Source organism: Narcine bancroftii, chromosome 2 (genome assembly GCF_036971445.1).
Source record: "Narcine bancroftii isolate sNarBan1 chromosome 2, sNarBan1.hap1, whole genome shotgun sequence".
NCBI lineage: Eukaryota > Metazoa > Chordata > Chondrichthyes > Torpediniformes > Narcinidae > Narcine > Narcine bancroftii.
Window position 1 is genome coordinate 152,440,498 of NC_091470.1, and position 24,616 is coordinate 152,465,113.

General features: G+C 42.9%; 1 protein-coding gene and 1 long non-coding RNA gene across 9 annotated transcripts in view; one reads left to right on the forward strand and one right to left on the reverse strand.

Moving 5' to 3' along the window:
• The window catches only part of camta1a (calmodulin binding transcription activator 1a), a 1,025,873-nt gene that overhangs the window by 661,451 nt on the left and 339,806 nt on the right, over positions 1 to 24,616 (reverse strand). For all 7 annotated transcript variants that reach the window (XM_069918585.1, XM_069918583.1, XM_069918582.1 and 4 more), the window contains one exon: positions 15,644 to 15,711. In XM_069918585.1, the coding sequence (XP_069774686.1) occupies positions 15,644 to 15,711 (68 nt within the window). The remainder of the gene's footprint in view (positions 1 to 15,643; positions 15,712 to 24,616) is intronic.
• Positions 22,242 to 24,616, forward strand: part of LOC138754384 (uncharacterized) — a 57,089-nt gene continuing 54,714 nt past the window's right edge. For both annotated transcript variants that reach the window (XR_011351731.1, XR_011351732.1), the window contains exons 1-2: positions 22,242 to 22,330; positions 23,206 to 23,308. This is a non-coding gene — a long non-coding RNA (uncharacterized lncRNA). The remainder of the gene's footprint in view (positions 22,331 to 23,205; positions 23,309 to 24,616) is intronic.

Here is a 24,616-nt window from a genome sequence, read left to right on the forward strand (position 1 = left end):
CCTGAAGTATTCCCTTACTAATCACAGAGCACCGGTGGCATGGGGAATACTTCAAGTGGTGTGTGTGGAAAGAAAAGGTTTGAAAACCACTGGTCTAAAGAGAATGGAAGAAACATGTTGAGTTGCACCATGGAGCATGTTAGTCATACCCTCTTCTTCCATGTATACCCAGGGGTACAGTGCTAATTTTTTTTAGATGCCAGAGCTCACCAAAAATAGTAACAAGGAGGTGCCAGAGCTGCCCCCTGAGGTGCCTGGAGCAGCTCCATGAGGTGCCAGAGCTGCCCCCTGAGGGGCTGGAGCAGCTCCATGAGGTGCCAGAGCTGCCCACTGAGGTGCCTGGAGCAGCTCCATGAGGTGCCAGAGCTGCCCCCTGAGGGGCTGGAGCAGCTCCATGAGGTGCCAGAGCTGCCCCCTGAGGGGCTGGAGCAGCTCCATGAGGTGCCAGAGCTGCCCCCTGAGGTGCCTGGAGCAGCTCCATGAGGTGCCAGAGCTGCCCCCTGAGGGGCTGGAGCAGCTCCATGAGGTGCCAGAGCTGCCCCCTGAGGGGCTGGAGCAGCTCCATGAGGTGCCAGAGCTGCCCCCTGAGGTGCCTGGAGCAGCTCCATGAGGTGCCAGAGCTGCCCCCTGAGGGGCTGGAGCAGCTCCATGAGGTGCCAGAGCTGCCCCCTGAGGGGCTGGAGCAGCTCCATGAGGGGCCAGAGCTGCCCACTGAGGTGCCTGGAGCAGCTCCATGAGGTGCCAGAGCTGCCCCCTGAGGGGCTGGAGCAGCTCCATGAGGTGCCAGAGCTGCCCCCTGAGGGGCTGGAGCAGCTCCATGAGGTGCCAGAGCTGCCCCCTGAGGTGCCTGGAGCAGCTCCATGAGGTGCCAGAGCTGCCCCCTGAGGGGCTGGAGCAGCTCCATGAGGTGCCAGAGCTCCCCCTGAGGGGCTGGAACTGTGCTCCGTTGAAATCCAGCAGCACTGCACCCCTTTGTATACCTGACACATTAACCTGTTTCTTCTTTTTACTCCTGAAGGGGCTGCTGTGGCCCTTCTCTCGTGTTCAATTTTTATTTCAGTTGTCCAGTGCTTTGACTCACTTCAGTTTCTTCTGCTCACAGACATCCCAGGCAGATTTCACTTGTGATTAGAAATATTGCAGGATTAAAAGAAGATTAGTAAAAAAAAATGAAATGTAAGAAAATTCAAAACAGTGCTTTTATAAATGTCTAATTTGGTGCCCTCATCATTGTCAACCATTATTCAACAGAACATCAGAGCATGATATCCCAGCCAAAATTTAACTGAACACGTGCATCAACTCATTGTCATTGATGGGTATTCGTTCGACACAGTAAAAACTTACCATCTTGTTTGCTCTAATGTCATTTAGACCCTCAAGCTTCCTTCATCGGTAAGATCTTGATTGCAATTTTAAATGTATTTACTGCTTTTGGTTTCCTAACCCTCAACACCCATATCAAACAACAAAGGTATTGATCTTCATTTTGAGCTTCCAGTTGAAAATGGCCCATAAGTATTTTTGATCCTAATTCCACATAAAAGTTGTAAAATTTTGAATCATTCTGACACAAAGAAAAGCAGTCAGCTCACCGAGTTCACACTGGCTCCAACTAATGTCATCTCTTCACTTCATTTTCCCATCCTTTCTCCATAGCCCTGACTTTTTTTCTCTCTTGTGCCTGTCCAACTTCCTTTTGAAATCTATTTACAATCTATTTACTGTAGTACAGTCATTTTGTTCTTTCCAACCTTTCCACTTCACCAGCTGAAACACGTTTGATTTCTCATTTCTAATTCTAATGAAAGGTTATTTACCTGAAACATTAATTCTGTTTCTCCCTCCACAGATATTGCCTGGCCTCCCTGCTTTAGTACTCCACACCTTTACTTGTGAATCACACCACTCTTAATCTGCTCTTCCACTTTCAAAGATGTATGGTATGTCCAGTTTACTTTTCTTTCTTCTATGACATCACTCTTCCATGGACTAGCAATAATATTCTGTTTATGTCCTATTATTTGATGCACCCTTATTCTCTGCTTACAATGTAAAATTCTTCAATTATCTCAGATAATCATGCAATCTTGTATATTCAAGGGAATAAACTCGACTCTATACTCAATTCTTTTTCATTATGGTTAAAGCAGCACTGCACACACTCCAATGCCAGTATCTTCTCGCCGAGGCACAAACAATAGAGACATGAACTTAAAGTATTAAGATTTTTGCGTGAATTTTGAACAGATATTTTATAGAGGCATAATAGTGTGCTTTTATGCAGTCACTCTCACTTCAGGCAACAAACAATGCTAAAATTTGTTGGGTAAAGTAAGTCTTTAAGAGAACAAGCAATAAAATTATACCCGATCGGCTTGAACAGAGTCCAAAATAAGAGAAGATGTACCTCTTCTTTTGGAACCAAATAAAAAAACTCAGCCAGAATTCCGGTTCCAGCTCATTATCCTTGACTCCTGAAGTTTGGGGCACAAGAACAGTGTTACTTATTTGTTAATGGGTTAAGTTGTTATGTCCTTAACTGATTCAAAATGAGGTGGAACCATTTCTCTGGGGAGGTAGTTAGTAATAAGATGCAATTGATAAGATTTGAGGAAGAATTTTCTAAAGCAATATTTTGTTGTGATCTGGAATGCATTGCCTACTGACTGCCTCACCAGAGAAGTGGTTCATCCTCGTTTTGAATTGGTTAAGGACATTTATTTACTGCATTTCACATTGTTGACAAGATTCAAACATCATTAAACAATAAATGATTTTTGCGTTTGAAGTGATATGATCGTTTTTATGGAGGCAAACATATATAACCAAATAAAGCTCATGCAAAGCACCAAGCGTGCTCTGCAGCATTCTCTGCATCAATGCGTGAATAAAGTGTTGAAGGCTTGACATTTCTGTTCACAGCTCCCATTAAATCTCAGGAAAGCAATGCAAATGTTAGCAAATTATGGTTGTTAATGGTTTCATTTGTACTCCTATTCACAGGGTGTACTCATCAATACAATGTTGTGAATTGAAGATTACGATAAGTGTTTAATATTAATATTTTCACCTATGTCCTGTGATTATTTTGAAGTTAGTCCTGACTGTGGGATGCCTGTGAGTGAATATAACCATTAGTACTGACATTCACTGTTATAATCACTGATTAGTGACCAGGAGTTGAGACCTTGGGTAACCTTAACATTGAGCTGATTGACATTTCCCTGTCAGAGATCAGCTGGTTCATCAAATTAAGGAGCAATGACTGAACTTGGAATCTCTCAACCTCCAAAACACCAAGGAGGCTCGGGAACAAATCTGGTAAATTAGGGTGGGGAAGGTAAAAGGAAAGTAGATATTATTTGTGGGCAATATTTTAGTTATCAGGCAATAATTTATGTCATTAATCAGTCAGCCCTGCTGTGCAGCCCAACTGATCTTCAGTTCATTGAAGTAAATAGAATTAAAAAATTGGGGTGACTACAATGGGCAGATAATCCATTCCAATAGTTTGATTTCTGCTGAAAAATTAAAAATAGTACCAAATCTGTCTGAACAGAGTTGAAAAATAATGATTTACTTAAAACTGCACTGTTAATCAATTGAGAATCAGCAGGGAACATACACAAACATTTAAAGTCTGATTATTTTGGAGGTGCTTTTTAAATAGACACATATTGTACATCTATTCAAGTATGTAGGTGATTATTGGGAGAACTCCTCTCCCTGCTATCCTACACTGTGGATGTCACTGGAAACAACAGGCAATTTAATGGATTGATTTTCTCCCATGCAAGATACTCTGATTCCATTTCCCTGCCCTTTGAGGGACAGACTGCTCATTTGGAAACGATCCATATGCATGGTAAATAAGCAATTAAATGAAGACTAATGCAGATGATTTTCAGACCTATCACATTAGATTTTTGCACTTCATTTATTTACATTCACCTCCTTACCATGAGAAAAATGTGGGCATCCTGAGAAAGGGCCATCCCTTCAACTGGCTCAGATTGTGTCAGATATGAACTACAACTTGCTAACCATTAGGTCAGACACCTGAAGACTTAATGCTCATCTCAGCCAAAACCAATCCAATGTTTCGTGTTTCATTACTACGTGAAATATGTTAAATGCAATGGAAAGATTACAGGAACAATGTTCAAAAAGAATAACATGAGCTTTCTACTCCTGAGAGATCTTGAACTAACAACAAACATGACTTGATTTTATTTTGTATTTTATAAAATGTAACATGGCACTTTAAAGGAACATAATCAAACAAAGCTTAACAATGAGGCATAGCCAGAGATATGAGAGCAAAAAAGATACATCTCAAGGATTATTTTAAAGAAAGGAGAGGGTATGGTAGAAAGGCAGCAACATTAAGAAAGGAATTCTGGATCTTGGGGGATAATAACTGAAAAGTAATAATCCAATGTTGGAATGTGTACAGTCATGCATTTTGGTAGAATAAATAAACAGGTAGACTATTATTTAGATGGGGAGAACGTTCAAAATTCTGAGGTGCAAAGGGACTTGGGAGTCCTCGTGCAGGATACCCTAAAAGTTGGCCTCCAGGTTATGTTGGTGGTGAAGAAGGAAATGCAATGTTGGTATTCATTTCTCAAGGGATAGCATACAAAAGCAGGGGTGCAATGTTGAGACTCCACTAAGCATCGGTGACACCTCACTTGGACTACCATGGTCAGCTTTGGGTGCCGTATTTGAGTAAAAATGTGTTGGTTGTTGGAGAGGACTCAGAGAAGATATACTAGAATGATACCAGGAATGAAAGGATTAGTATATGAGAAACGATTGCCCTCTCTTGGACTGTACTCGTTGGAGTATAGAAGGATGAGGGGGACCTTATAGAGGGATTTCAAATACTGAAAAGCCTGGACAGAGTAGATGTGGCAAGGATGATAGGGAGTTCTTGGATAGAGGGCATAATTTCAGGATAAAAGGGCATTAATTTAAAACAGTGATGCGGAAAAAATTATTTAGTCAGAGGGTTATAAGTCTGTGTAACTTGTTGCCACAGGTGGCTGTGGAAGCGAGATCTTTGGGTGTATTTAAGGCAGAGATTGACTGGTATTTGATTAATCGGGACATCAAGTTTTACGGAGACAAAGCCAGGGTGTGGGGCTGAGTGGGTGGATGGATCAGCTCATGATTAGTATGCTGGAGCAGAATTGATGGGCCATGGACCTACTTCTGCTCCTATATCTTGTGAATAATTATACTTTACTCCAGATGCAGATAGTAGAACCTGGCGCAAAAAAAAAACAATCTGCTGAAGGAACTCAGTAGGTCAGGCAACATCTATGGATGTGGAAAGATGGTGATGTGCAAGAAGCCATAAATTAGAGATAACAGAAATGTTGAAAGGTCACTGAGATTGTGAGAGATGATGGCATGAAGGAACATGAAAACAATGGTGATAATTCAGCAACTGCCTAATCAAAGCCAATGCAAATATATCTAAAAAGGTGATGGTTCAATCAGGTGAAAGATAAGATATAGGCTGCAGAAATTTGGATGCACTCAGATTTAAGCAGAGTGTGTGATTGGACGCTGGCAAAGACTAGTTGGAAGTAGTCAAGACTACAGGTAACAAATGAATGGATGAGGATGAAAAGTGCAGAGGAAGGCCAGGCAGTATATCCTGATATGTACTTTGGCCAGTCATGCCTACTGATTGCCTCTGTGAGAATGATTGCTGCACCATGTGGTCAAGATTAAGAATGAATCAGAACTCATAACTCTGGCCTGCCAAACTCTCAGCGTTTGGTTGTCAGTTCAATGATAAATGGCTTCACGTGCCTTTACATTTCCTCCCATGGTTCATTTTATTTGATTATGTCCTGTGAAGCTTCTTGGAACATTTTATGATGTCAATTGTTCTAAGTCCAAAGTGGAGCTCCAGTGCAGTATTGAGGGAGACCAACTCCATAACAGATCTGCATTAAACAAAGTTCTTAGCTGACCGTAAATAATTCTACTTCAAGCAGAGGTGCTCGCTCTGGCATTCTGACTACCATGGATTTCTCTGATGATGTCACTACTCCAGGTTATTTGACCATCTGGGATCTCGCTGTGAGGGAATTACCTGTCACATTTCCTACATTGCAACTACAAAAACTCTTCTTTGACAAAATAATGGTCTGAGATGTCAAGGTCATTGAAAGGTAGTTCGCGAATTAAAATAATTCATTATTCAAATACTTTTCACTGATTTAAGACAATATTAATAATCTCATACAATCTTTGGGAATAAAAAGGACAAGTATAGCCAAACACAAGCCAGCAAATGTTAATGTTGATATGATGCAAAGAAAAATTATATCAGCTTTGAAAACCTGTTGTTTGTTATCTTTTATTATTAAATCTCCAGTCAATTACTGTGTGCTGCTGGACCGTGATAGACTCAGATGTGACCCAGCAAGTCCTTAAGCAGAAGGTCCAAGGCACATCAATATAATGAATAGAACTAACGGTCATAGCCACCCTGATTTCAGATGGAAATGCAAAGCTCTTTTTAACCCAGTTAGCGTGCCTGAAGGGACTGGCACTAAACATGCTGCTAGAGTTCAAGTCTGCGGCTTGGGAAGCTGCCCCTGAGATTTTAGATTCAAGCAAGTTTCCAAAAATAATCTGGTCAGGAATTTGAGAAGGATGTGCCATGACCAGCAGAAAACCAGCATCTGTGACACTCATAGCACTTCCAAATAATTGTCATTTTGATTTTCACTGAACATTTTGCATGCCAATAAGAGACTTCTGTCGGTGGCTGCACTGCTAACTGAAGGATCGCACAATCAGACGAGTTGAGTTCAGTGAGCAAAACTGATTTATTGCAGGCTGCCTGACTGGTCTTATACTCCCAGCCCAGACCTGGCTGAGAACCGCGCTGGGGAATCTCGTGGGTCACCAAGCGCGGGCTTCTGAGCCCGGTGCTGAAGTTGGGAGGAAACCCCCGATGGCACCATTTTAGCCAGCTGCATGAGAAGCGGGGTCGGTTCGCCTGCCTAATGGCATACCGCAGCACAGCCCCCCTCCCCCCTCCCCCAGAACCGGCACCAATGTCCTTTTTTGCAGAGTGGCCTCGCTTCTTGGCTTGGGCCACAACTACTGGTTCAGTGAGGTCGAGGTGGGCTGGCTTTAACCTGTCCACCGTAAACAGTTCCCTCTTACCACCGGAATCCAGTGTAAAAGTGGATCCTGAATGCTGGACAACTTTGTATGGCCCTTCGTATGGTCTTTGTAGAGGTGACGTGGATGGGCCCCGCCTGACAAAAACGTACTCTGCAGAGTACAGCTCACTGGGGACGTAAGGGCAGTGGTGGGGGTGTGAAGGAGTCCAACTGGGCCCAGAGGCGGGGAAGTAGACCATGTGGTGACTGCTGGGGGTTGTGAGGTACGTTGACGAACTCACCGGGTAGGGCTAGTGGTGCACCGTAGACCAGCTCAGCTGATGACACCTGTAGGTCTTCATTGGGTGTCGAGCAGATGCCCAGGAGCACCCATGGCAGCTCGTCCACCCAGTTGGGGCCGGTGAGGCGGGCCATAAGTGCCGATTTAAGGTGGTAGTGCAATCGCTCGACTAGCCCATTGGCTTGTGGGTGATAGGCCGTGGTGTGATGTAGCTCGATCCCCAGCCTGTTGGGGAGCTGTGCCCAGAGCGCAGAGGTGAACAGGGCATGCTGATCACTGGTGTGGTGGTTTGGGACACCGAACTGGGCAACCCAACCGTTCAAAAGCATTCGGGAGCAGGAGTCCGTGGAGGCATCTGGCATCGGGATCGCCTCGAGCCAACGAGTGGTGAAGTCTACTACTGTGAAAACGTAACAGTTACCTCGGGAAACGGGTAAGGGTCCGACGATGTCCAAATGTATGTGGCTGAACCATTCCCAGATGTGTTCAAAATCTTGTATGGGCACTCTGGTGTGCCTGTGTACCTTGGAAAGCTGGCAATGGGTGCAGGTTCTAGCCCAGTCCATAATCTGCTTCCGAAGTCCGTGCAAGACGAAACGTTCTGCCACCGTACGGACCGTGAACCTGAAGGAAGGGTGGGAAAGGTCTTGGATATGGTGGAAGACTTGCCTGCGCCACTGCTGGGGAATCACTGGTCGTGGGGTGCCCATGGAGACATCACACAGGACAGTGCCCTCACTGTGAGGAGTCGGGAGGTCCTGGAACTGCAGGCCCGTGATGGCAGTCCCGAAGGCCCACATCTCCTCATTGGACTTCTGGTCCCGGGCGAGCTGGTCGAAGTCAAGGCCGGGTGTCAGCGCGCAAATGGCCAGTTGTGAGAGTGCATCGGCGACCATGTTGTCTTTCCCCGCCTTGTGCCGAATGTCGGTGGTGAACTCCGACACGAAGGAGAGGTGACGCTGTTGGCGGATCGACCAGGGATCCCTTGCCATAGTGAGTGCCTGAGTGAGGGGTTTGTGGTCGGTAAAAATGGTGAAAGGTGTCCCCGCCAAGAAATAGTGGAAATGATGCACCGCCAGGTACATGCCCAGCAACTCACGATCGAAAGTGCTATACTTGTGCTCTGGCAGGCGAAGAAGTTGGCTAAAGAATGCCCATAGTTTCCACTGTCCATTCACCTGCTGCTCCAGGACGGTGCCGATAGCTGTGGCAGAGGCATCGACTGAGAGCGCCATATGCAGGTCAGTGCATGGGTGGACAAGTAGGGTAGCCTTCGTGAGAGCATCTTTCGTGGCTTCGAATGCCCTGCTGGTCTCTGGAGTACAGGCAAGTGTTTTGTCTTTGGCTGTGATGAGGGCGAAGAGTGGCTGCGTGATGCATGCAGCATCTGGAATGAAGCGGTTATAGAAATTGACCATACCCACAAACTCCTGTAGCCCCTTGAGGATGCCCGGGCGTGGGAACTCCCTGATTGCAGCGGCCGTGATGGTATGGCCCAGGAACTGCATGGACTCTTTCCTGAACTGGCACTTGGCCAGATTGATCTTTAGGCCGGTCAGCCAGTCGAGAGAAGAGGATGCACAGGTGAGACGTGTTGTGCCCGGTCTCTGCTGGCGACAAGGATGTCATCCAGGTAAATGAACACGAAATTCAAATCCCTGCCCACTGTGTCCACAAGGCGCTGGAAAGTCTGGGCAGCATTCTTGAGCTTGAAAGGCAAGCGTAGGAACTTGAACAAGCCGAAGGGGGTGATGATGGCTGCTTTGGGTATGTTCTCGGGGTGCACCGGGATTTGGTGATACCCACGCACCAGGTCAACCTTGGAGAATACCCTCACGCCATGCAGGTTAGCCATAAAGTCCTGGATGTGAAGGATCAGGTAACGGTTAGGTACTGTTGTGTCGTTAAGCTGTCGATAATCTCCACAGGGGCACCAGCCACTAGGCTTTCCGGACCAGATGGAGTAGTGAGGCCCAAGGACTGTCAGAGCATCGAATGATCACCAGCTTCTGCAGTATGCAGAACTGTTCCTTCGCTATCTGGAGCTTATCCGGCGGGAGCCGGCATGCCTTGGCATGGACCGGCGGGCCTTGGGTGGGGATGAAATGAAGCACCCCATGGCATGGTGAGGCGGTGGAGAACTTCGGCTTGAGGAGGGAAGGGAACTCATCCAGGATACACTGAAACTCATCCTTGGGAATGCTGACCGTTGCCATGTGCAGTTGCTCTGTTTGGGACACGTTGAGGCGAACAGATTGGAAGGTACAGGCGTCTACCATTCGCCTACCTCTAATGTTGAACAGGAGTTCATGGGCGAGGAGGAAGTCGACACCCTGGATGGTGGTTGGAAGGGACGAAACTATGAACCTCCCGCGAGAACTTCCGCTGGTCGATCTGGAAGTGGACAGTCTTGTCTCCATACGTTTGGATCTCTGTCAAATTGGCTGCACGGAGGGGAGGTCCTCAAGGCCAGTTCCAGGACTTGATGGCTGTGGCCAGGATGAAACTGATCTGGGTCCCGGTGTCGACGAGGAAGCGTCGGCCGTTGACTGAATCCTGCAGGTAGAGAAGGTTGTGTTCTTGGCCAGCCGCCTCAGCCATTAACAGCGGCCGGCTTGCTCGTTTCCCTAGAATGAGCAGGGCTGATGACACTTCCGAGCCTTGGCTCCCCATCACTGGTAGAAGAAGCAGCGGCCTGAAGTGGATGGCTTGCTTCTGGCTATGCTCTTTGAGGCCCCTGCAGGGGCCGGGTGTTCCACCACAGTACTAGAGAAAGGTTTGGCATAGTCATGCCCATGACTCGTAACCTGCTGGACTGCTGAACCCTCTGGGAATCGTTCAAGTCATAGCTCCTAAGCCTTTTGGTCGATGAAGCTCTCCTGGGACAGTAATGGCCGGATGTCTTCAGGCACATGGTCAAGGAAGATGCGCTCGAAGAGTGGGCAGTTGGTGTGATCGCCCATGAGCGCGAGCGTCTCGTCCATCAACTCAATTGGAGTTCTGTCCCCCAAGGCCTCGAGGCGCAGCATCCGAGCGGCACGCTGGCGCCTGGAGATGCCAAGGGAGCCGGTGAGCACCTGCTTGATGGTCCCATACTTATCTTCCGCGGGTGGGTGCTGAACGAGGTGTAGCACTTGTTTGGTGGTGGCCTGGTCCAGGGTGCCGACCACATGGTAAAACTTGGTCGAATCCGATGAAATCTGGCGGAGGTGAAACTGAACCTCTGCATGGCTGAACCAGGTCTCCGGCTCCTGAACCCAGAGGTCAGGAAGCTTGATGGCTATACCGTTGATCGAAGGGTTGTTCATGTGGAGTTCAAAGACGTTTGAACCTGTCGGGGTCACCAATTTTAGTGGCGGCTACACTGCTAAATGAAGGATCGCACAACCAGACGGGTTGAGTTCAGTGAGCAAAACTGATTTATTACAGGCTACCTGGCTGGTCTTATACTCCCAGCCCAGACCTGGCTGAGAACTGCTCTGGGGGACCCCGACGTCACTGGGGCGTCATTTGGGTCGTCAAGCGCTGGCTTCTGAGCCTAGTGCCGAGGTCGGGAAGAAACCCCCAACGGCGCCATTTTGGCTGGTTTGCTTGCCTAATGGCATACCGCCAAACTTTCAACCTTTATATCAGTAACAGACACTTCCAGGGGGAATGGATGCAAGATAAAGTTCTCTCTGCACAGTAACATCAAATGCAGTACATGTTAGAATCAGAGTGGCTCCCTGAACACTGCCCCATTATATACTCCCAGGGCTGATGTGACACAGGTAGAGTATTAGCCAAATTATTGTTGTTGGGAAAAAAAGAGACAAGAAAAGCTAGAGACAGAGGGAGATGATGGAAGCACAAGATAAGGTCAAGAACATTTATCAAACTTTGTCTTGACCATTGTTCAGGAACTTGACTGTTACTGGTTCATCTCTCAACATCAAGTTTCCAATCAGAGTCGAGAGACAGTCAATGAATGGAAGATTAACATAGCAGCATTTAAAAAAATTAGAGCATAAGTAGGCCACACATCTTCCTGAGGCTGTTCTGGCTCTCAATCAGATCACTTTTTCTCCCCAATATTTTTATTGGTTTCATCAAATAAATGTTACATAGGTACGTGACAATAAATATGAACAAATCTTATATAGTAATAAAAATGGTATTGAAAGGAAGTAAAAAAAATGTTTTAAAACCACTATACAAATTAATTATCAATCCCCTTCCTTTGGAGGCTACTGTCTTAACACACAGAGTCCACAACTAATAATAAAAAAGGGTAACCAAAGGGGTCAAAAACTAGAAACTAATTAATCTAAAAAATAATTTAAGAAAGGAACCCCATAAAGAAATGAAGTTAAGATTCATTTTAGTAGTGGAACATCTAATTTTTTCCAAAGTTGAACATGCCATCATATCAGACAACCACTAAGTGTGAGTGGGAGGGACAGCATCTTTCCATCTCATTAATATGGCCCTTCTAGAATTGGATCACTTCTGATCTGGTCTTGGTCACAGTTCTGATGGCTTCCCATTACCCTTTCCTCATTTATAGTCCAAAAACATACCCTCTCAGTTTCAAATTCAAAGATTCTGTCTTCACAGCCTCCCCGATTCTCAACATATTTCTTTTCTCTCTTTTCCAATTCTGATGAAAGTTCACTACCTGAAACATTAACTCTGTTTATCTTTCTACTGACGCGGCCTGACGTATTGAGTATTTACAACATTTTCTGTTTTTAAGTTCAGTCCAACACTCATTTTGTAATTGATACATTGGCAAAAATGGAAGCTGGTCACTATTAACATTCAGACTTGAGAAGGCTGAACAATAAAGAAATCAAACAGCCAGTAAAATAATGCATTTGTTTTCCATTGATTTATTTCCTAATTTACAAACAATCAATTTATCAATTCAGGATCATATTATAGTGATTCACATTCAATTTGAGGTCAAACCCATAGCTGCCCTCATTCTGGTATGCCAGATTTATATCATTTAATACACGCCTTGAGAAACAATCTGAAAATAGCAAAAAAAACCTGCCTCTCAGTAGGTTAACTTCAACCTTTATGGTTTGCGTAAGCTTTGCTGATAATGTTGATTCGTCCTTCTGTCTGTGATCCACTTTACGCTAACGTGGGAGAATTTGTGGATGTTTCTTTGCATTAAATTAGGGGAGGTGTGGGGGTGGGATGGATGTGGAGAAAAAGGGGAAGAATGCAGTAATCTGATAGTCACTGGACTTTGTGACAAATCTCCAGTCACACTGGACTCTGTGCACCTGCAAGCATTTCCATGTGGTCAATATGCATACCAAGTAAGCGCCTGATTCTTCCTCCTTTCATGTGTAAGTGAAGGTTTTTGGCACATTCTTCACGTACCATATAACAGTTCCAAACAATCATCCGGGGCATTCCAAAGAAAAAAGACACTGAACACATACAAAGCAGAGAACTTCATGATGATACGACAAATTTTTGTCCAGAATGAATCTGCAAACAGCCTCATTGACTTTGAGGATTGAGAGGTTAGAAAGGAAAATATCAGAAAAGAGGAATACATTGGGGAGTGGTGGTCCATTTAGACCAGTGGTTTTCAAACTTTTTAATCCACTCCCATACCACTTTAAGTAATCCCTATGCCATAGGTCCTCTGTGATTAGTAAAGGATTATTTAAAGTGGTATGGGAGTGGAAAGAAAAAGTTTGAAAACACTGTTTTAATGTTTTGTAACTCCAAATAAAATGGGCTGATAATTTTTTTTCAAGCAAAATATTTCAGTGACAATTGGGTCTAGGGTAATGATTCTCAATCTTTTTTCCCCACTCCCATGCCACCTTAAGTAATCATGTACTAATCACAGAGCACCTATGTCATAGGAATTACTTAAGATTGTACAGTGGAACACTGTTACAACACGATAGTTGGGGTCCAAAAAAATTCCACGTTGCGGAAAAAAAAGCGGGGTTGCGCTAAATCAAGGTTCACGAATTACAGCGGTTTCCAAAAATAAAGAATACATGTACAATACTTGTATTTGCAATCTTCTTTTTATTTCTTACAATCATCATTTTATTTCTTAAAAAAGCAATCGTGTTCGTTGCTTGAACGCAGCAGGTCGCTGGCAGAGAGCGAAACCCAAAATGCCTCTGGGCTGGAGGAGTTTTATGAAGTCATATCCTGTGTCTCCAGCCAACGTAGGCTGCCCTCAAGGTACTCAATGGCTTCAGGCACTGAAGGATGGAGGCTCCTCATTGGAACCGGTGCTATGGTAACATTATGGATGATCTCAGAGTCTGTCAGGCACTCATATGTTGGGCATTCGTCATCGACAAAGTACCACTGGTGTAAATCCTCTTTGCTAATTTCAAACAGCCTCTCTGCCTCACTCACCCCTTCATCTGTGAAGCCGTAGAATTCCAGCTCATCCTCATCAACTTCCTTGGTGGATTGTCGAAATGAAAAGGCTGGATCCAGACCCTTCTCCCAGAATTTTTCTTCACATGAGGAGCTGGCTGCTGCCCAGCCCTTCCCACCTAAGTGGCAAACTTCCTTAATGTTAATGCTTTTCAGATAGTCTTCCAGCGTTGTTGATTTGTCTACAATTCTACAAATTAATTCATGCCTGTAATTCTGCTTGAACTCAGAGATGATCTAGGGGTTGGATTTTAGATGTAATATTCTTTGGGAGGTAAGAAACTTCGATCTTTCTGGCAGCTGAAAGGTGGGTGGGACAGTTGTCAAGCAAAGAAGAGCTTTGAGTTCCAGCTTTTAGTGCTCAAATGAGCGCAGATGGCAAAGAAAAAAGTTTTGTAAAACCAATCCTCAAAGATAACACTGGTCATCCAATTATTGCTGCTGTACATGTATTCAAATGGTAATGACTTCACGTTAACATCATAGAAATAGCAGGGCGGACAAAATTTGCCAATCGTGAATGGTTTTAACGTGTTCCAGTCTTGTTAAAACAACACAAAAATGTCATGCGATCTTTGCGTTGTTAAATCCCTCATGTCAATGGGTGTCATCTTTGCAAGACAGCGTGCGGTCTGGGATCATCTTGTAGCAGAGGCCTATTTCGTCAGAGATGTACACTTGTTCTTCGACACAGCCACCTTCTTCTAAGAGAATTTTTAGTTCTGCCAAGTATTTGCTGGCTGAAGTACTGTCGGCTAAGTGAATTTCTCCAGACACTAACACTTGAGAAATCCTGTGACGGTGCTTAAACGTGTCTAGCCATTCATTACTAGCTTCAAACTGTGAGGTTTCCCCATTGAACAACTGGTCAAACTTCTCGGCTTGAGCTTTGAGAATAGGCCCGGAAATTGAAAAGCCTTGAACAAACCATGCGAAGGCTAACATCTTTGGCTATCTTCATGCGTTTGGCCTTTAGCCCTGCCTCTTTGTCGATTTTCCGAAGTGAAACTTGTCTTCCTGAGATTTCCAGCCAGGTATGCTGAAGTCTCATGCAACTTAGGTTCGACTTTTATTCTTGATCGTGTCAAGTGCGTGAAGCTCATCTTTCACGTAAAATGGTGCGTTCCATTTTGAAAAAAAAATTCATTTCCGGAAAGAGCAAAGGAAAAGGTCCAATGGGTCATTGCGTTATATCCAGATTTACATTAAATCAGGGCGCATTAAAGCAGGGTTCCACCGTGTAATTGGAAAAAAAGTTTGAAAACCACTGTCTTAGACAAATAGCCACCTGACAATGCATGCCAGTTATCAGACAGATTTACACTTCTCCAAGTCAAGACCTGCATTTTCATCAGGAGAGTCGCATTCCCATGTAGTTGAAATAACCATCTTACTGCAAAATTACTAGACTCAATTGTGGTCTACGTCCTCTGTTGTAGAATTTACAATCGTGTGCTTTGTTTCAGTGGGCCAATGAAAAAAAGAGGCCACAGGACCGATTTGGAATGAAGAGCATGACTGCCACCTTGATATTGAAAGGCTGACAGCAGAATGTTGGTGACTTACAGACTTGGAATCCTTAAAACCTACTCTATGGAAACTCTTAATGCTCAGGCATTCTAGCTCATCGACAAGAGCTTTTAGAAGTCAGCCCACAGTTCACCTGCCATGAGACTTCTGGTGCAGAACAGCAATTGTATTGCTCATTAAATATTTTAAACAATACTGCATACACCTCTGTGGTCACAGCTCATTTAACGATATGGGCCAATAAAAATGCATTCACCCTTACCTGGTTTTAGGGGATGTTGTTAACCATTCTTCATGTTTCTCGAATGTTATTAAGTAAGCTGCAATTTCCTGAAAAATACAAATGGGAAAAGCTCAATTTAGATGCAAAGTAGAATTCACACATTCACCAATTTTGCTTATATGGTCCTATTCTGACAGCATCCCTGTCAAATATCAAGTGATGACAAATAACTAATAATGAACATCCCCTTTTAAAAGAAAAGAATTAAGATTAATAAATTCAATGCATACCTCACAGAGTAATTTCACAATGAGTGCTCAATGATGATACAGTCACAGGACATAACAATCACACAAGTCTGTTTAAAAAGCACAGAAATTATCTCGTACTTTCACGAGAACAGTACAATCCAAATCTTTGCTTTATCAACACATCAGTCATTTTTGTTTCATATTTGAGTCACAGGCCAGTCTCTTGCCTTTGAATCTCTCATCCCTGCTCAATCCCTACAGAAGTCTGACTTCCTTGCCTGACCAATCATTCTGCCATCCACAAGGTTTTCCCCTTTTCTGTGACCATAATATCAATAATTTCAATGATCCTGGCACCCATGGCCTCACAATAAAAAGGACAAAGGCAAAAAAAAAGTCTATCGTACTGGGGCTGGTTCTTTGGTGCAGCCATCCAATTACTTGTGTCCTTTCCTCATAAATGCTGTAAATTTTTAAAACAACCAATCAAATGAATGGCTCCATTGACCTTTCTCCATTTAACCTTCAGGATAAGTAGGTGGTGTGAGAGTGATCAGCAGTTTAACACACCTCTATCTACTACAGTTCTTAAACCCAAGTCCCAATTCAATTCAACGACCACAACCAGGGCAAATTATTCAGCATTACTGCTGAAGGGAAACCATGGTAAATAACTGGAATAATTGGTGACATTAACTCCAACACGGCACCAGATTTCATGGCTGGAACTGACTACAACAGCTTGAAGAGAATCAATGCCAATATGAAGGACATGGTTTTCAAAGTATCCAATATTGACGTGTATTCTCGCAACCATTGACATGGATCATACAAATCTAAGATTGGATTCTTTAGATACAAGCCATTCATGTTTTGGGCTGCAATACACACCTTCTACTGCAAGTGAAAAGTTGGAATGAATTGTTCAAAGACTGTAACATCACCCACTTTTCTTTTGCTGACTCAAAGAACTTTAAATTCCTGGGTTTCCACATCTTTGAAGGGCTATTTTGGGGCCTCCGTGTCGATGCAATCATGAAGAAGGCTCACCAGAAACTATACTTTGTCAGGCGTTTGATGAGATTACCAGACACTTGCAAATTTCTGCAGGTGCACCATAGAGAGCATTCAGACTGATTGCATCACTATCTGGTATAGAGGTGCCATGCACAGTACAGAACTCAACCAGAACCATCATGGACATTAATCTTCATTCTATTAAGGATATCTACAAGAGTCAGTGTCTCAAGTAAGCAGCCTCTATCAGCAAGAACCCTCTCCACCGAGGCCATGCCCTCTTCTCACTGCCACCATCAGGAAGGATGTCCAGGAGCTTGCAGATGCACACCCAATGGCACAAAAACAGCTTTTCCCTCTCCATCATCAGATAACTGAATGGACAATGAACCCCAGACACTACCTCACATTCTCTCTTCTTTTGCACTAACTTTTTTTTAACGTAATTTATCATAATTTTTGCTCCTGTAAGCTGCCACAAAACAATTAATTTTGTGACACACTGATGACATAAATTCTATTTCTTTTAATGTTCCTGTAAAATCTCTTTGTCCTGTAGTAATTTTATGCCAATTCTCCTGACTCAAAAATTATCCAAGGCACAGAAGGTTTTTAAAATTTTCCATCTTTCAGCCTCTCTGCAATGGTGAGAGTGTAGCAATTTTGTGCTGCAGACAGAATTGGGTTGAGTCTGCCCCACAAAAAGCAAAATGCAATCATAAATATATCCTCGTTTTATAACCATCTCAATCGAATAGTACCATTGGTCTCTGCTGCCTTCAAGATTCATGCAGTGCATTATAAACAAGAGCAGTGCATGGATGGAATACATAATACAAAACCCAGCAAATCTAAATAGGCTCCGACACCCTCAGAACAATCACAAAGTCAGACATACCAACAACAGGGGACAAATGTTGAATGCACAAAAGACAATTCTTGAAAAATTCATAGCATTTTGTATGATCAAATTCTCAGGTTTAGCACAAACATAACCTATTTCCTGAAAAGCCAAGTAAGTATCCTGGAGAAAAGGTTACTCAAACATTGTTTTAATTGTTATTTATGAAATCACGACATCCCAATGCCCATCTCAAATTGACTTTCAGAAGGTGGTACTGAGGAGTTGATCCGAAATGCTGCATTCCTTCTGGTGAAAGTGTTCCTCAACTGAGGAAGGAATGCCAGGGTTTATACCTGGCAATGATAAAAGAAGACCTGTTCATTTCTAAGATTGAACATCATGTAACCTGATAAAGAATCCACACATGATGGCCTTCAGATGCACCTGCTATTGTTATCATGGTGGGAGAGACTGTGTTTGAGAGGCGCCTTTGAAGGAACGCTTGCATTTTCTGGATTGTATGGACTGTAAGACAGTATCCCTATGACAACAAAAACAAACATGGTGGGAGGTCGACAGGATGACTGTCAAGAACATTGCTTTGTCCAAGATGATGTTAAACCATAAACCTGGCCACAATCTCTTCTTGCTGCTATCTTCAGGCACAAAGTTTAGAAGTCCAGAGCCTCAAGGTTCTAAACATTTTTTGGTCCAACATTGATCAACCTCTTGAACATCCCCATACCACCCTAACCCCAACCATAAACTACTCTGGGACCATCAGAAGACTAATAAACTGTAACATTTCATGCACTAACTGCCAACTATTCATCCTTTTATATTTATCTTGACATATTGTGGTAATTTAGTTCAGTACAATTGTACTATTGGTGTCTCTTACATACCCTGTGGCTGCAGCAAGTAAAAGTTTCAATGCGCACATTATGTTTATGTATATGACAATAAAATCTCACCTCATCTAGATTCTTGAATGTTGGCGGACAACAGGCTCACCTGTGATGAAAATGCTAAATTTGCAGCTCTGACTCAAAGGTATTTGATCCCCACTTGGTAAATTTTAATTAATGGCGTGATGCCACTTGTCAGACCTTTCTCGTAAATAGATTGCCCTGAACCTGCTCGACCAAGTATTCCAGCTCTGGCTGAGGCTAAGCATGGAGCTGCCAACCAATGGGTTACTGTTCTATAGGTTGATTCCAGAAATGTTCTTTGACTGAGTACCTCAAACCTCCCTTGTCCTTCCTTCTCAGCTCTTATGATGCTTCCCTTCCAATCCCTCCCTTGACATAATTCTCCACAACCACTGTTTCTGGAAATTGATCAGCTGACTCCAGAAGAGCAACATCTACAAAACTGTTCTTCAGAAATAGGTTCTAGAGTGACTTGAAGTACAGCACTCTTATTTCTCAGTGACCAGAACAAAAAGCACAAGCTTCAAGTTTAGCGTGAACAGTACAGTACAAGTGAATCCTTACACCAAATCACCATACTTTCTCTGAAATATATCAATGTTGCAGTGTTTAGCTCAATATTTATTCCTCAAACAATATTGTTAAAAGAGATGGGTGTTGCTGTTAACTGTAATATTTCCTCTTTTACAATATTGAAATCAGTTGTAGCACACTCCATTGGCTGAAAAGTACTTGAGGACATGCTGATGTTCTGAAAGGCACTGTAAAAATCTGTTTTTCGTTTCTTGTACCCACATCCCAGCTGTAAAACAGCATCTTATTCAATTCCAGTGTGATATTTCCCACAGCAAACATCGCTGAACAAGCCTGCCAATTCACTCGGAATTATGGCCAGATTTATGCTGCTGATGCATGTCTACAAACTCATTTTTAGACTTGGGCCCTCATGATAAGTAACTGGTTTACAAACCATGCACTGTTTGCTCCTCCTTTTGCCTCTATAAACTATATTTTATAGCCTTCACATACGCAGTAGATGACAATATAAAAACTTGTTATTCCACAAGCGTTACTCCATAAGTACAGAATAGCACTTTAAGCAGTGTTGCTTATCCAGTCATAGGCCCCAAAAGACCAATTTCACTGAACAATTTTTTCCTTGCTACATGATCTGGATGGCCTGCATCTAAAGCCCAGTGCCACAAATCTCTTTCACACAAATAGTTCTGGGATACCGACACAAAAAAGCTGCAAAGATAGGATCTTTGGTTAGACTGTATTGAAGCACTGCACCTCAGCAAAATTATAGAGGTTTTGGAGTAACTAATGATGCTAAAAGGGTGAATTCAATATGCTGGATTAAATAGAAGAGACACGAGTTATTTTAGTACTAAAAAGGGCATGATGCTCTTACTGACATAACTAAAGTAGTAATTGAAGTTAAGGAGAACATTTCTTTTGGGGGGGAAACTCAGAGAAAGGAATTTCAACCTTAAAAATAGGCCCATTCAATTCAGGGGTGATGTCATGAACTCACTTTTTTCTTAAAAACACTGTTGTGGCCAAAATGTCAAAGTCAACATTTTTGTAAAACGTGGATATCATCCAAAATAATTAGACAGAATTAAGAGCCAGGTTGGCTATGATTCAAATCAATGATTTTAATGCAGTGACTAAATGGTCACTACCTGTCCCCAAGTTTGTCAAAAGTCAATCTCTTGCATCTCCCATGAAATGTGTTTGTGTCAGTTAGTGATTGCTCAGCGATCAGTGAGTATTTGTTTCTCCTCCTGCCCTGACAGTATCAAGTGTCTGCCTCTCCTCAGATATTCAAGTATAAATGAAGCCTGTACATCAGAAGACTATTCCACTATGGAGAGCTCCACAACCGAATCTTGGCCAACAGCCACACCTTTCCACCTTGCAGCAGAGGTCATACAAAATCAAAATCTTGATTGTATTCCCTTTCCATTGATTGTGAAGTACTAATGATATATCCATGTACCTGAGATCTGTTGACTCAGCAAACACCCAGAATAAAACATAGTAGTTGTGCATTTCGTAATACATTATTTACCTGCCGAATTAACAGGCAGTTAAATCATTCATTTTTAATTGTTTATTTTGTGCATAATTAGGAAGAAGCTATTTAATGACTGTAGTCAATTTCAAGAAAACAGTCAAATGAAGTGGCCACAAAAGGGGATCAAGTACCTGGGAGTCAAGGTGGATAATAATCTACAAAATTTATACAAACTAAATTATAACCCCTTGATCAAAAATACTGAGGAGGACCTAAACAGATGGATGACCCTGCCCATTACATTGGTGGGCAGGGTAAATTGTATCAAGATGAATGTGTTGCCAAGGCTTCAGAACCTCTTCCAGACTTTGCCCATTGCATTGCCCCAGAGATTCTTTCAAAATATTAATTCACAGATAAGTAGGTTCATTTGGAACAGGATCTCCATGCAGAAATTAACCTGAGATTACAGTCTTGGCGGGCCGAGATGACTGGACTTTAAGAAATGCTATTGGGCAGCGCAGTCGAGGTATATTGCCTCACTCTTTGAGGGAGGAAGAATACCATCCTGGGCAAAAATTGGTCTGCACACGATAGGTGATAAAATAGCAGAAGACTTTATTTATAAATGAAGCTCTAAATTGTTATTTGCTGACAAAGACACCCCCTTATTAAAACATATTCTTTACATGTGGAACAAGATTAATTAATGCATTGGACTGTCTTCAAAAACCCCCCCAACTCAGAATGGCTTAATACCATGGACAATAGATAACAAGAGCCTGGACACCTGGCTCCAGAAAGAGGTCAGGTATATTGAGGACTGTTACAAGCGGGGGCAGCTTATGTCATTTGAACAGCTTAAAAATAAATGTAATTTGTCAGATTTTAAAAGGGATAGAGAGAGTCAACATGGATAGGCTTTTTCAATTAAGAGTGGGGGATATTCAAACCAGAGGCCATGGTTTGAGATTGCAGGGGGAAAATTATAAGGGGAACATGAGGGGAAATTTCTTCACCCAAAGGGTGGTTGGGATGTGGAATAAGCTTCCGGCAGAGGTGGTTGAAGCAAGGATGTTATTTACATTTATGGAAAGACTTGATAATTACATGGAGGGGAGAGGATTGGAGGGGTATGGACCAAGGGCTGGTCAGTGGGACTAGGAGGGTAAGGATTTGTTCCGGCATGGACTAGTAGGGCCAAACTGGCCTGTTCTGTGCTGTATATGGTTATATGGTTAAACAGGACATTCTTTTCCAACCTTCAGTTAAAGTTTTTTTTAAAGGACAAATTAAGTCCAGTTATGGTCCTACCAGAGTACAGTGGCATGGGGGCCCTGATTCAAAAGGGGAACATGTATGTTTATTGTGGCAATGTATTTCTTACTCCAAACAGAAAGCCGGGCCTTCATAAATCTCAGCAAAGGTGGGAGTCAGACTTAGGTGCAACGGTTGATGAAAGGTGCTGATCAGACCTGTGTTGTGACAGCAATGACAACAATTATTGACACTCGATACAGCTTGGTGCAGTATAATTTTCCGTACCAGTTTACTACACCGCATAAATTTAACAAGGCTAAGGCAGAAATTTCAGATCAATGTTTTAGGTGCGGCATAAAGAAGGGAACCTTTGTGTACTCAACATGGTCATGCTCCAAGGTGAGGCCCTTTTGGGTAGAGCTAGGCCAAGTCCTAGAAAAAAAATCATAGGTAAAGAATTTCCACAGATCCTAGAGTTGTTCCTGTTGGGAAACATCATGGACGTGAGACTTACAATTAACCTGTCCAAATTTCAAATCCAATTTGTGTTGAATGCTTTGGCAGTGGCCAGGAAATGCATAGCGGTTACTTGGAAGTTGGAATCTCATCTAGGCATTATGTGCTGGAATACGGAAATGCAGAGCTGCGCTCCCCTGGAAAAATTAGCTCTAACTTAGGAGGAAATATGACAGCTTCTTTCAAATTTGGCCATACCTGCATTATAAAGGTGTAAAATATAGCGTGGTTCCTTGTGCTTCATCGCTCTACCCATTCCCGGGGAGCGGGGGAGGTGGGGGGGTGGGGGGAGGGGGAATCCATCCATTCACCTTAAATAGGTTGAGTCACGAAAATTTAAAGGCCTGGGGCCAGTGGTGGGGTCCTGATGAATACTACGATTTCTGTCTTTTTGTTGAGTTTGTTCTTACTTTTTCATAATAATTTTTACATGTAATAATTTTGTCTGTTTTGGTCCTTATGTCCCTAATATGTCTGGAAGGTAAAGGGACACGATAAAATGCTACAGGAATAGTGGGGGGGGGGGGGTGAAGACTAATTTATTGTTGCTGCCTCTCTTTTCAGGGTAATTGTCTGTGATTATATTAATGGGGATAAGGGAGGGGGCCAGGAAATTGGACTTGATGGCGAAGCTTGTATATAACTGGAAAATGTAGTGAATTTTTATTATTATGGATTGTTGACACTGTTTGAATTTGAAAAATTATAAATGAAATATTTTTTAAAAAGCTATTTAATTTTCCATGTAATTCAATCAGAGGTTAAACAATCCCCAGTTACATTTGCCCATGGCAACCTGCATTTTCTGCTCATTGTGATGTCCTTGCTGTGTGAACAGAGCTGAGATAAGGAGCTCACCAGGTAAGCACTGCAATATCAGCTACTATCTTTCTCCTCACACATAGCCAATAAGGGTCAGAGAGGTGGAGAGAATTAATTGCATTTTAAAGTCAATACAGTAGTTTATAGAAATCACAATGACTAATTTCTACCGTCCAGTTTCTAGTTATCGAATGATTGAGTGTTTGCCCCACAAAAGCTGACAGTTACCAACTGGGTTCATATCCACCCTGTAACAAAATGAGTTTATTGTGGCTCAATCTAACTCTCCAGATTGCTATGTTCATTGTTGATATCATTACGTTCAGTGAGAATTGCAATGCACTTACACCAGCCGCAAACAATCCAGCTGAGATGTTAAGTAATATATCATCTATGAGGAATCTACAATCATGTGTACTAAAACTACATTTTGAAATTTATTTTCCTTCTTGGTCAAAATGCCTCTTGAAAATGTTAATGTTACTTCAATTTAATCAAGAAAGCCCTTCATTGCAACTGAAGAGCTTTAAAAAAAAATCAGGATCAAGGCATCAACTTGCCCCATCCTTAATTGTCCTTGAAAAGGTGATGGATGCAGGCTTTTTGAAACTCTGCAGTTCTTTTGGTGAAGTGCTCCCAACTGAGGATATAGACCCATTGACGATAAAGGGCCACCACACTTTATCAAATCAGGAAGGAATTCAATTTGGAAAGGTGCCTGAGGTCACGGTGTTCCAATGGTCTTGCAGTTTTTCTTCATCTTTATGAAGAGGTCATGAAGCTGCAGTCAGAGGAGCCAAGTAAATAGAATGGATTTTCCATATGATATTACATTTATTAAGCACTGCAGGCACCGAGAATTATTGTTTTGGATATTGACTGGCTGCTTGGTTCTGGATGGTATTGAAAGTCTTGACTGCTCTCTTCCAGGGAAGTGCAATGTTTTCCATTATGTTCCTGATTTGTGTTTTGCAGAAGTGGAAAGGCTGTGGGTTGCTGGAGATAAGTTACTTATCCCAGGATACCCAGCCTCTTACCTGCTCTTGTACCTATGTGACTTATGTCGCTGGCCCAACTGGATTTCTGGGCAATGGTAATCCCTAAGATGTAAATGATGTGTATTTTGGCAATGGTAATGCTAGTGAATGTCATGGACAGGTGTATAGATTCTCTCTTGTTAGAGAAGGTTATTACCTTGCATTTTTGTGATGTGAATATTACTTGCCACTTACCAACCTGTGGCTGAATGTGTGCACGTTTTGCAAAATTCACCCATGCACTGCTTCATTTACCACAGAGTTGTAAATGAAACAGAATTCATAATTATCAGAAAACGTTGCCACTTCT